We start from the raw sequence: 13,031 nt of genomic DNA on the forward strand, positions 1-13,031 counted from the left end.
AATCTTCTTTTGTGTAGGTATTTGTTGGACAAAATATACAACTGCAATATCATACAAACATTTTAAGTATTAAGATGACACACCAATATATTGTTCTAATATACTAGTATCACCTGCTCTTTCAAAGAAATTATTAATGTCGTTTCCCCTCAAAGTACGAATGGTTTTATCTCAATTCAGATTACATAGTCCTTTAAACAATACAACCAAAGATTAGAGATACATCCTGCCCATATATTAAAAAAAATTCATTTGCCCTACCGTAGTCAACTTGACATTAAGTGTTTTCCGCCCAACCGTCCCATATACAACTTTGCACTTAGGTTTTCCGCATTCAATTCTTATGAAAGTAGGTTTTCCGCATTCAATTCTTATGAAAGTTATATACAGTGCTGAGAACCAAAACTAGCAGACAGTTAAAATTTGGACATTGAGTCACTTTTTGTTTTTAAGTTATGCCCCTGTCAAACTTTTTAAATTGGTAATACATTGTACTTGACAGGGAGCATTTGTGTCCGCAGACACATTCTTTTTTTATTTGGCAGATGATTTGACATGCGGGTAATTTTAAAGTGAATTTCACGAAAGGTTGGGGATATAATAGGTGGATGATATGCAGTGTGGTTACATTAAAGGTAAAGATATGATCGGCGTCAATGTAATCCAATAACATAAACTGTTCCCATTTTGGACAACGAATACCTCTTTAATGATGCTCATTGCTTACATAATTGAAAATCAAAACCTCATTAAAAATATGGAGAGCTTATAAACCAAAAACGGACAATAAGTATAGCCAAGCAAAAAATACTGCAAACAATGCCAAAAGTACCCGAAAAAATCTCCAAGAGAACAGAAGTAGCCTTTTTCGTCCTTTTCTGGTTTATGCTTGTTGGTTGATTTCTTGACCTCTGTGTCTGGTGTAGCTTCTCTGGTTCCCCAGGACACAACGTGAAGATTACCAATGGAGTAAAGGAACATCAGCATTGACATTGCTGGGATAGCCAAAAAATATAACAAACCTGGTATGATGCATAGTATTTCCTGCAATGAAGAATATTTGTTTAAAATGTACTACATGTAATATGTGTATTATGCAGTAAACAGCATTTTAACAACAGTATGCATACATGGTCATAAGGGGTTAAGAAAACCAAAACGCCACATAGTCCTTTGAAAATTGAAAGTGCATTTAACTTTAACTATTGTCATTCGATCGTTTGCATCTTAATATTATGCTTTTACTTTTCAATTGCCATCAATACACTCGGCTGATTTCATCCTTGCAATTGAATGCGCTTTTATGTCGTTATTTCAGAAATTACATAGACTTGTTTTGAAGTGTGAAGAAGCACTGCATTTTAATTTCTAACAAATGAGTGTAGTATGCAAATTTTCCAAGATTTAATTAAAAAATTATTTACTTAAAATAATAAATATTATTTTAGTTTCTGTTCACACCAGTTGGACTAAACGGTAAATAATAAGACATTGGCAGTTTGCAGCATTAAGAATAACTCTATTAACATGATGAGGTCATTTAACATACCTTTGGATGTATTATAGCCGAAATGATAAAAATACCTCCTACTGCTATGGTGAAAAAGGTGGCAGTGGAACAGAATCCTTCCACGATAGTAGTTCGTAAAACGCCAATCAACACAATTACCATGACAAACACGTATATGGCAGATAAAATAGCGGCATATTGAATCTGAAAAATAGATGATACAAAAAAAAATCCCAAATGACGTAGTTGTAATGCATTCATTTATTTTGAACTCAGTTATTTTACAAGATATGTTTTAAGATCGAAATATCGACAGCTTGTATAAATATGTTAGAAAAAATTGCATTAGAAAAGGCTTTAGTCGTAAGCCAGTACTCGTTTGGTTTATTTGAAGCTCTTGTGTGTAATAATGCATGTAGCTATGCTCACATATTTATTCATAACCCAACTAACAGCAAAACTCCTTATTTGAGTTCTCTAAAACATTATTTACCATCATACACCATTCTGCATAGTTCATCTAGAATATGATATATAAAAAAGAAGATGTGGTATGATTGCCAATGAGACAACTATCCACAAAAGACCAAAATGACACAAACATTAACCACTATAGGTCACCGTACGGCCTTCAACAATGAGCAAAGCCCATACCGCATAGTCAGCTATAAAAGGCCCCGATAAGACAATGTAAAACAATTCAAACGAGAAAACTAACGGCCTTATTTAAGTAAAAAAAATAAACGAAAACAAATATGTAACACATAAACAAACGACAACCACTGAATTACAGGCTCCTGACTTGGGACAGGCACATACAAAAATAATGTGGGCGGGGTTAAATGTTCTATGTTCCTTACACATGAAAACATAATGTTCAGTTAATAATTAAAACCAATAATATTTACTCAAAACCCTTATTTGACATATATAGTAGAGTACATTTATAATCAGTTTCAAGTGGATGTGGCCACAAACATCTTTAAACCTAAAAAAATAACATAGCACAAACCCATGTTTATAAAACATGCAAATAAATATTGGCCAATTTCATCACAAAACAAAAACAAACAATATTTTAAAATACAATACAAATCAATACAACACAATAAATCAAGTTATTGCATAGCAATAAAATATTTCCCACAGAAAGTAACCAAGAGTAAGCGTGCAATAAATTCCAACATTGCACTAGTGCAATAAATCGTCAAAATTCATGACGTCATCAACGACGAAATTTTAACTTTTAAATACTATATTGCTATACAATAAAAGGTTATTGCATGAATATCCCAGGTAGAACATGTACATATATTGCACTCGAAAGCTCGTGCAATATAAAATTCTAATCGGGACAATATTCCCCAATATTCATGCAATAACCCTATAATACAATACACATGTACTGGGGGGGGGGGATTTCCATGTAATCAAAGCATATGTACAAACCTGTCGCTGCTGCGAGGCATACAATGTCATAATCAGAAATATTCCAACTGGAATGAGATTCAGTACCAACGACAACCATGGTGGAATTGATTCAAAACCAAGTATAATCGCACCAAATACCAGCATAAATATGGTACCTGGTGTCAACAGAACGGACGCAAACAGAACTGAATGGTAGACAATATACAGAAAAGATATATTCTCGTTGTTATATGTAATTTGTTTCCAGTCCAATATTACATCAAGGACGTTAATCATGGTCGACGGCACCCATCTTCGACGCTGATTATAGAACTCAGAAAATCCTTCCGGTGCATATGTGTACGCATCTGACTCTGCGCAGTATTCAATTTTCCATCCCTGCTTTAGAAGCAATGTACACAACCATCGATCTTCTCCTATTATGTCAAGGAAAAAGAATATTAAATAAAATAAATTGATCACTTTCTCCATTGAAGGGCATAACTGAAAATAAAATAAAAAATGTATCTTAAATTTGTCAGTTTATTTGATGAAGTAAACATTTTTTTTATTACAATGATATATACCACGTAAATTAAAATGTTTTGGCTTCTGTCGATTGACCTTACATTAAAATCAACGCTGACAGTGTTTTCAAAACAAAAGAAAATCACACTTTTGTCATATGAAAAATGAGTGTCAGTATTTATGATGAAGTCAACATTTTTTTAATTGCAATGACATATTCACGGTAAATTAAAATATTTTTGCTTCTGTCGATTGGCTTTACATTAAAATCAATGCTGTTTTTTTAATGTTCCTCGTGTATTTTTCGCTTCTCTTTTTTTGTTGTTGTTCTTTTAATTTTACGGAACCGTTGCCTAGAATTCGATTCTTTTTATCCATCATTATCTTGCCCCTCATGACTCTCTATTATTTTATTTTGGTCCATTGTTCACACAACATTTTTTGCCCATTATTCTCAAAATAAAAAAAAAAATGACAAATTAAATTTAGTATATTTTACCTTGATCGTATTGGATGAAATGTTCGGCTTCTGTGGAGTCTGTCGTGTATGTGTCAAGGACATTAGGATGGAGAATGGCCGATCCGCGAAATAAACTAAAACATCCCGGACTACACAAAACACAACCAAGTACATGCTCCGTTGCTTTCTGTAGCCAATGGCTGATAGCATATTCAAATTTCTGATACCATACCATAGGACCTGTTATGATGATTTTAAAATATAGTTTCAAAACAAAACAACTAAGTATTTCAAAGTTTGGTGACATACGTTGATCAATTATTCTAGATCTGTCTTCTAAGTTAATTTACATCTAGGCATAGCCGATGGGGGCTGAATACGATAAAAGAAAGGATTTCGGATTCTCAACTGTGAAATTTTCATTTCTGTGTAGCAACATCCCAATATGTGAGCCGTGGTGTAGTGGTTAGTGCATCGGACTACTAACACAAAGGTTCCTGGTTCGATTCCCGTTTGGGATGAAAATTTCAGGAACTCAATTTTCGGCTCTCCCTTGACACCATTTGCGAGTATGGTCTTGAGGAAACGATGATAGTCCGTCGGACGGGGACGATAACTGGCTGGCCCGTGTTAAGAGAGAGCCATATCTCTTGCACGTTAAAGACACCCTTGTAGATTTCGAAAAAGAGTAGGCTAATGCCGCTACAAGGCAGCACTCGCATCCGCAAAGTGGAAAGGGATTAATATAAGTTGTAAAACTTGTTTCCCAATCCACTATAAAATAAATATGTTTAAACTAACATCCCAATAGCGCCTGCACAAGGAGTACATGTATATATCTCTCATGTGGTATTATATTCCAAAGCTTACATTCCTATATCATGACTTCCTTAATAGAGGGTTGAATCACAAAGATACCAGTATGCCAAAAGTTGAAATGATTAATGTTAAAATCATCCCTTTGAAAAATTTACAGACACCATAACGAGTTGGATCACCGTTTTGTAAAATCTAAAATCTGTTTTACAGATGACGACGAATATGTTCCTTTTGTCGTATTACTAACCACAATCCAGTTTTTTTCTCCCTCAAATGTGACATACATAATTAGTGTACGTTAGTTACCTAACAGACGTGTGGAGCAAAGCTAACTAAACTGTGATCCCTCCTTAATTGTGTAGAAGTTGAGGGGGTCGTGTTGCTCAGTCTTTAGTTTTCCATATTTTGTTTACTGCTGTTAGTAGTTTGGTAGATTATTGACATAAGCAAAAAGACAAAAGAGGTTTAATTTTATTAGACGTTAAAGACACCCTTGTAGATTTCGAAAAAGAGTAGGCTAATGCCGCTACAATGCAGCACTCGCACCCGCTAAGTTGAAAGGGATTAATATAAGTTGCAAAACGTGTTTCCCAATCCACTCTAAATAAATATGTTTAGACTTAATATATTAACAAGTATAGATCACCGTACGGCCTTCAACAATGAGCAAAGCCCATACCGCATAGTCAGCTATAAGAGGCCCCGATAAGACAATGTAAAACAATTCAAACGAGAAACTAACGGTCTTATTTATGTAAAAATATGAAGGTTTGCCGATTGTGAAGGTCTTGCAGCGATATGTAATTATCTGCGTCTTTGTTCTTCAGCTTTGTCTTATGACGAAGGTGTTATAATAGATGTCTGATTGGCAATTATAGAGCATCATTCTCTTTATTTTTTTATAAAGATGAAAGATCATGATTTAGATAAACAAATGTCGGCGAGTATGCCCATACATTGTAGCTCTCACCGACGTGCAATGTATATGTTACAGAAAACGTTCCTAAAGTTATAATGAATTGACAAAATAAGAATATAGTTCTATACCTGAACCAATAGGATGAATTCGACCACAGACTGCACCAACAAGAGGCGATTTATTCATTCGCTTCATTAAGCTTAGTATAGCTTCCGGTTCGAAATCGACATCTCCATCAAGAGCTAATAGGTATGTATTTTCTGCTGCCTCTTGTAGCCCGGCCTTTCCATACTGGTTAATAAGGGCCCATTTCAGAATGTAAAACATGTACATTACCTTAAAAGGAGAAACATCTTAAACAAATATTCCCGAAACAGTTACTATACAAAAGAAGATGTGGTATGATTGCAAATGAGACAACTATCCACAAAAGACCAAAATGACACAGACTTTAACAACTGTAGGTAACCGTACGGCCTTCAACAATGAGCAAAGCCCATACCGCATAGTCAGCTATAAAAGGCCCCAATTAAACAATGTAAAACAATTCTACGAGAAAACTAACGGCCTTATTTATGTAAAAAAATGAACGAAAAACAAATATGTAACACATAAACAAACGACAACCACTGAACTACAGGCTCCTGACGTTGGACAGGCACATACATAAATCATGTGGTGGGGTTAAACATGTTAGCGGGATCCAAACCCTCACTCTAACATGGGACAGTGGTTTAACAGTACAACAAAAGAACGAACTATAAAAATACACTCACTTATGGACATGAACATTAACTAATAAATTACATAATTTTTCTTATAATAAAATTCAAATTTTGACATTTTACAAATTTTTCATTGAAACAAGTTTGTCCGATAAAATTTTGTTTAGCTTGAACGACTGGAACAATCATTTTACTCAAATGTTATGTTTACCATATTTGGAAGTTTTTTTTTGTCTGATTATCTTAAATCAATATGTTAGGAAAGAGCTATCTGCCTTTCTTAGAGCTATTTTTTCCCACTCTTGTAATCCATTCCTTTCACAAACTAGTTTAGCTTAAATGAATTAGTAGAAGGTCCGGTAAGGGTTAATTTCGGCCTAAAATTCGAAATGCATCTAAGGAAGATTTTTCAAATTTGACATTTTCATCATTCGATTCAATTGGTTGTTGTTAAAGATTTTAACTTACTTGGTCATATAAAACAATCAAATTCAAGCTTAAATATGAAAAATCTATCAAATATACCATTCAACAGCGATAGCAGTGTCCCCTGTTGTGTTCAATCAGTATGGAGATATAAATGGAATGGAAAATCATGTTTCTAAGTTAAGTAAATCAACGTCACCGCTGTTTCGGAGTTACGTGATACATACCTGGCTCCATCGTTTCTTACGGCGAATTTTATTTTTATCCTTTAGATGAACCACGAGCTTATTTCCTCCAGGGAGAGCCCAATATATCCTTGCGCCGTAAGGCGTTCTGTACATTTCGCCGTCAGGAATTGTTATTCTTTTCCCATGGACAGCACTACAAAACGTATTTTAATGAAAGTTTGACCATGTAGAAACATTATTACGAACAGGATGTTACATTTTTTTAATTTCACGGTGATGCAGTAAATAGAGCTCGTAATTTCAGACACGACCATAGTAAACTAATTTTTAAAGGATATCAGTTTAACATTATTGGAAGTTTGTTGATAATTGTGTTTAACGTTTTAAACATATATATTTTTTATTAGATAAGTACGTCACTAAACAAATATTTCTTTTCACTTACTTATTTTTCTGTTTTACTTGTCTCGAGGTAAATATTTTACAACATTGAGCTTTTATTCATGATATAGAAACAAAACAAAACTGTTAATATAAATTGTAGCTAATTTCCCTTAAACTTCTGAAGATTTGTATTTTATTGCACATATCAAACGTTTATATAAGTTAGTATTTGGGTTTGAGCGACCGCGCGTAATCGAAGGTATTTAAATCCAGAAAAGCTTCGAAAGCACATAAAAACCTCTAAAAATTCCGGTACCCTAAATTTGACGTAGTGGATAGTATGATATGTCGAGGTGTGCCTTATTCTAAACGATATTGTTCCGTTGTCTTTTTTACTCACCTTCCTGCTTCGTTTATAACCTGAATAAAAGTTTTAACATAATCATTGACGTCTGGACCAGATTGACCTTCTTTAGGTGGATCAAAAGCATCATCGAAGAAAACGTTAGCTGAAAAATTCAAATGAAAAAGGAAGGTAAGCTTATGCTTATAGGAATACATAAAGGTTGTGTTTAAAAAATATGACAAAAGCCAATTTTCTTCTTTAGAACTGTGTACAAAGCTTAGTATGTTTCACAATGAAAAATGCTAATGAGTTCACAATGAAAATGCTAATGAGTTCACTATGAAAAAAATCTTTTGAAACAAGGGAGGATTGTTTTTGTAGATTATATATATGTTTTTATCAGGTCACATTGAATTTATTCCAAGGAGCTGGAAATAATACCATATGTCATTGATGTCATAACAGATTTGTGAGTATGTCCAGTGGCAAATATAACATGCATATCTGAATTTACTTATGTAATATACGAATTGGAACCCTGCTTTGATTTTTTTAAGTTCCGGTTCATAAAGTTATATATGTCACCCGTCCCGGACTTTTTACGTAGAAGACTATTTCAGATCCTCATTAAATAATTAGTAAATTGTCAAAGTGGTTTCTGAGAGGAAGTTGTATATTTTAGAGTCCATGAAAACATGATTAAGGATTGGTTGGTATTAGATATAATAATTGTATTACTCATACTATATATAGCTAGCAGATCATAAATACGCCCGTTTGTTAGGTACATAAAAAAGATGCTTGTTTAAAATGTGGCAATATTTATTTTTGTTGATCAAAGAAATCAATGAAAGCGATTTAAACCATTTTAGTTTGAGGTTGTTATGTCTTAAAAATCTAACTGATCAATTTCCCATCTTTTAAATGAGCAAAAGCCGTTTAATGTGCATTGACAAGTTACCTTCAAAATCAAATGGTTCAACCTTGTCGTCGTCTTTTGCAGATTCTGCTATCATTTCTGTTGTAAATTGCTTCATGTCTAATCTAAAACAAATGTCGGAGGATTAAAAGAAGTCCAAATAACATTAAGTTATACATAAACAATTAAAATCATCATTTTCACCTGTAAATAGTCGTGTCGGAAATGGAATAGAGTGCGAACAAATACAAAAGGATATATATTGAAACTCATCAATCGAAAATAAAATGTCAATACCAATTCGAACAACGGATACATTCGAAAAACAAACAACAGTAAAAATAAAACCAATATAGAAATCTAAAGTCTGAGCAACACAAAACCAATCTAAAAGCCGGTGTGTACTCATGTGCATTTGAATTACCTTTGTTTTTCCATATTTTGAGTTGTACAACAGTTGCCATGCATTTGTGTAAGAAGAACCGGTCATCTAACTAACAAAAATGTTGTTCGTGTTGCCCAATCTTACTTGAGATAGAAAGTGGGGTCCTTGTTGCTGAATCTTACTAGGGAACATGTAAAGAAGACAATACGCACGTGTGCTTACCAGTAATCGGATAAGTATTTTCAATGGTTGATATATTGTTGGTTGTATAAATTCCAGTGGCAAATATTTCTTGCATGTTTAGGTCGAAAATATTTGTAATAGTGCATACTGCATATTAATGAATAAACATTCAATAAAACAAGACTTACGCTGTTTGTTTTCTCGTTTGAATTTATAGCTTACTATGTGGTATGAGCCTTCCTCGTTGTTGAAAGCCGTACAGTGACCTATAGTTGTTAGTTTCTGTATGATTTGGTTTCTAGTGTAGAGTTCTCTCATTGTCAATCATACAACATCTTCCGTTTTTTTTTTATAAGAAATTACCTAAATAATGATTTTAATAACTGTGTCATCTCGTTAGCAGTTTCGTGCCACATTGTGGCACAACAGGCATACAACATTTTCCTTTTCTTATTTTCAAATTTCTGAAAATTGAAAGTTAACAAATTATGTTAGTTTGAATCACAACATCAAACTGATCAAATGTACATTAAAATGAGCTAGGAATAATATAACGACAAAACCAATATTTAGACTAATATAGTTTTTTTAGCATTTGAAAAGCACAAAAATCCGATTTGTTTTAATTTATGTATTTGTTTTTGTGACATCTTCACCTAGGGAGCTACCATTTGATTTTTATGCATTTTATTTTAGCTGTAATCTCTGTCCTGCATTTTTATTTTTCACTCTGTTCGGTCCTGCCTTTTTTTTTATTTTAGATTATCCTGACTTTTTTTTACCTAAATTGTCGTCCTGACTTTTTTTTTGCAAGTGTCTCATCTTTAATCAAAACTCCTGTCCTGCCTATTTTTTTCAAATTTCATCCTAGCCCCCCATAAAAATCAAATGGTAGCTCCCTTATTTCACTCCTAATTTTAGCTCACGTGGCATTCTCGTTTATTAGCATTTATTTTTTTCATGTGAGGTTCACAATAATTTCACGTTTACTTCGATCATTAAAGTGTGTTTTTATTTTCATCCTCTTTAGAGTCCTGCATCATTAGTCTGTAACCCTGAAAGTACTGTGATTTTAAACTGTTGTGATGAAAGCCTCGGTGGCCAAATGGTCCGAGAAGTTTATTTTCCGCTTGTTTAACTTATCGGGGATTTAAGTTTCGACAACGATTTTCATTGACTAGCGGTTCTCTCCGGATACTCCGGTTACATTATTAACATCAACAAAAACAAAATTCGACTTCCATTAAATAGCAAAAAGTGCTGACAGTAACATTCAACAATCAATCAATGTATTTTGTTCTTAAGCAATTTTTAATCATGGGAACGTTATTCTACACACAACTGTGTATGGATATTTCGTATGATCAAGTTCATTTTTTTTAAAAATATAATATCTTTCGTACATTCGTTTGTCATTCATAATTGTCCTTCAGTAGATATAACAGGGTTCTGTCTTGTTTGGGTCTTCTTGTAACATAACTTGATTTCGTACATGTACTACTTGAACTCTATTTTCGCTAAATTGTATGTTAATTAACTCATCATATTATACAAGGACTGAAATTTTACATAAAAGACAATGGTAAGAACTAACCTTTTTGTGAACAATGCCATATTCTTTATCATATCTCCTACGATTCAATAACAAGGATATATCAATTTGCATTCCACAATAAAAGGGTTGGACGAATATCCTAAAAGAATGAAAAAAATCTGATAATAGATTTTAATAATGATATTATCCATGTTATCGGGAGTCATATAATTTGTTTTTATTATTTCATGAAAGACCTTCATTTAGTTGTTAATTTCTGTGTAATTTGGTCTCTTGTCGAGAGTTGTCTCATTCCTTTGCTATATATATCATATTTTGATTATATTTTTTCAAAATTATAAAAAATTACTTGAATCATTTCTATTTCTATGTTAAAGAGAGATCACACTGCTGGTAAGTAAGATACGACAATGACAGTTTTGCGTTATGGTCGGCTACACAAATGAAGCTCTACTTCCATTCTTAATTTTACTCACTATCGGACTTAAAACTGTTTCGTATTCCTAAGATTCAAATATAATTCTAGTACACGATTAACGAATGTGTTTTAGTGTGCAAGAACTGTATACATACGCATCTTCTTAGACCTATTTTTGTCGAGCCTTCGACTTTAGTCGAAAAAGCGAGACTAAGCGATCCTACATTCCGTCGGCGTCGGCGTCGTCGGCGGCGTCAACAAATATTCACTCTGTGGTTAAGGTTTTTGAAATTTTAATAACTTTCTTAAACCATACTGGATTTCTACCAAACTTTGACAGAAGCTTGTTTATGATCATAAGATAGTATCCAGAAGTAAATTTTGTAAAAATAAAATTCCATTTTTTCCGTATTTTACTATAAATGGACTTAGTTTTTTCTGCGGGGAAACAAAACATTCACTCTGTGGTTAAAGTTTTTAGAATTTTAATAACTTTCTCCAACTATCCTGGGTTTGTACCAAACTTGGACAGAAGCTTGTTTATGATCATAAGATAATATCCAGAAGTAAATTTTGTAAAAATAAAATTTCATTTTTTCCGTATTTTACTTATAAATGGACTTAGATTTTTCTGCAGGGAAACATTACATTCATTCTGTGGTTAAAGTTTTTAGAATTTTAATAACTTTCTTAAACTATCCTGGGTTTGTACCAAACTTGGACAGAAGCTTGTTTATGATCATAATATAGTATCCAGAAGTAAATTTTGTAAATAAATAAATTCTTTTTTTTCATATTTTACTTTTAAATGGACTTAGTTTTTCTGCGGGGAACCATAACATTCACTCTGTGGTTGAAGTTTTTAGAATTTTAATAACTTTCTTAAACTATCCTGGGTTTGTACCAAACTTGGACAGAAGCTTGTTTATGATCATAATATAGTATCCAGAAGTAAATTTTGTAAATAAATAAATTCTTTTTTTTCATATTTTACTTTTAAATGGACTTAGTTTTTCTGCGGGGAACCATAACATTCACTCTGTGGTTGAAGTTTTTAAAATTTTAATAACTTTCTTAAACTATCCTGGGTTTGTATCAAACTTGGACAGAAGCTTATTTAAGATCATAAGATTGTATCCAGAAGTAAAGTTTGTAAATTACTCCGTTTTTTCTGTAATTTACTTTTAAATGGACTTAGATTTTCTTACAATCATAAAATAGTAACAAGAGGAATATTTTTATTGATTTTTTTCCTCATTGTTGTTGAGCCTGCGATTTACAGCAAAAATAGGCGAGACACTGGGTTCCGCGGAACCCTTACAAATTTTTGATGCCATAGAGACTGATTAAAATGACTGTTTCATTAATATTTTTCCCTTCTTAAATACTAAAATTTATCTCACCGTGCTGTTTCTCCGTGCTTGTAACCATCAACCTTCCAAACGTGTCTGGTTATCAATAGAATAGAAAAGTACAACAGGAAAAATGCAGCAAAAAGTTCAGTACAGTTGTCTACCAAATTTCCATTTCCTTGCACGCACCAATCAGAAAAGAGTAGGTCACATGATTCAAATTTCAAGATATCTGGAGTATGCATCAATCCCACCAAAGTGAATGTTGTCGCAACGGGCAAAATAATCATAGGGATGGCATATCCGAATCGCTGACAATTGATAGCACAGACGGTTTTGGTAGCCTTATAACATAGGTACTCGCATATTATGGTTATGGCAGCTGCTAATAACGGTACGTTGTATTGACAGATTGGGTTGTCTCCCATGTTTTGCTCTCCCAAAATGGAAAATATGGTCGCGCTGCCATCGTTAAAGAGTGATTTAAACACAGCCGTTGGATCG

The 13,031-nt window shown here is 33.2% G+C and overlaps 1 protein-coding gene and 1 long non-coding RNA gene across 2 annotated transcripts; both read right to left on the minus strand.

The window, feature by feature from the left end:
• Window positions 1-1,540: 1,540 nt before the first annotated feature.
• On the minus strand, window positions 1,541-7,881 carry LOC143059398 (chitin synthase chs-2-like). Its single transcript, XM_076232886.1, has 6 exons — window positions 7,770-7,881; window positions 7,025-7,178; window positions 5,775-5,982; window positions 3,948-4,148; window positions 2,960-3,357; window positions 1,541-1,714 (listed from the first exon to the last, which is right to left on the minus strand). The coding sequence occupies exons 2-6, from the start codon at window positions 7,136-7,138 to the stop codon at window positions 1,541-1,543; spliced, it is 1,095 nt and encodes a 364-aa protein (XP_076089001.1). The 5' UTR covers window positions 7,139-7,178; window positions 7,770-7,881.
• An 800-nt stretch (window positions 7,882-8,681) lies between these two features.
• LOC143059597 (uncharacterized) lies at window positions 8,682-10,871 on the minus strand. The gene is made up of 3 exons (XR_012973533.1): window positions 10,797-10,871; window positions 9,566-9,666; window positions 8,682-8,759 (listed from the first exon to the last, which is right to left on the minus strand). It is a non-coding gene; the product is annotated as an uncharacterized LOC143059597 (long non-coding RNA).
• Between the last annotated feature and the right edge of the window lie 2,160 nt (window positions 10,872-13,031).

Source organism: Mytilus galloprovincialis, chromosome 14, assembly GCF_965363235.1.
Source record: "Mytilus galloprovincialis chromosome 14, xbMytGall1.hap1.1, whole genome shotgun sequence".
Taxonomy (NCBI): domain Eukaryota; kingdom Metazoa; phylum Mollusca; class Bivalvia; order Mytilida; family Mytilidae; genus Mytilus; species Mytilus galloprovincialis.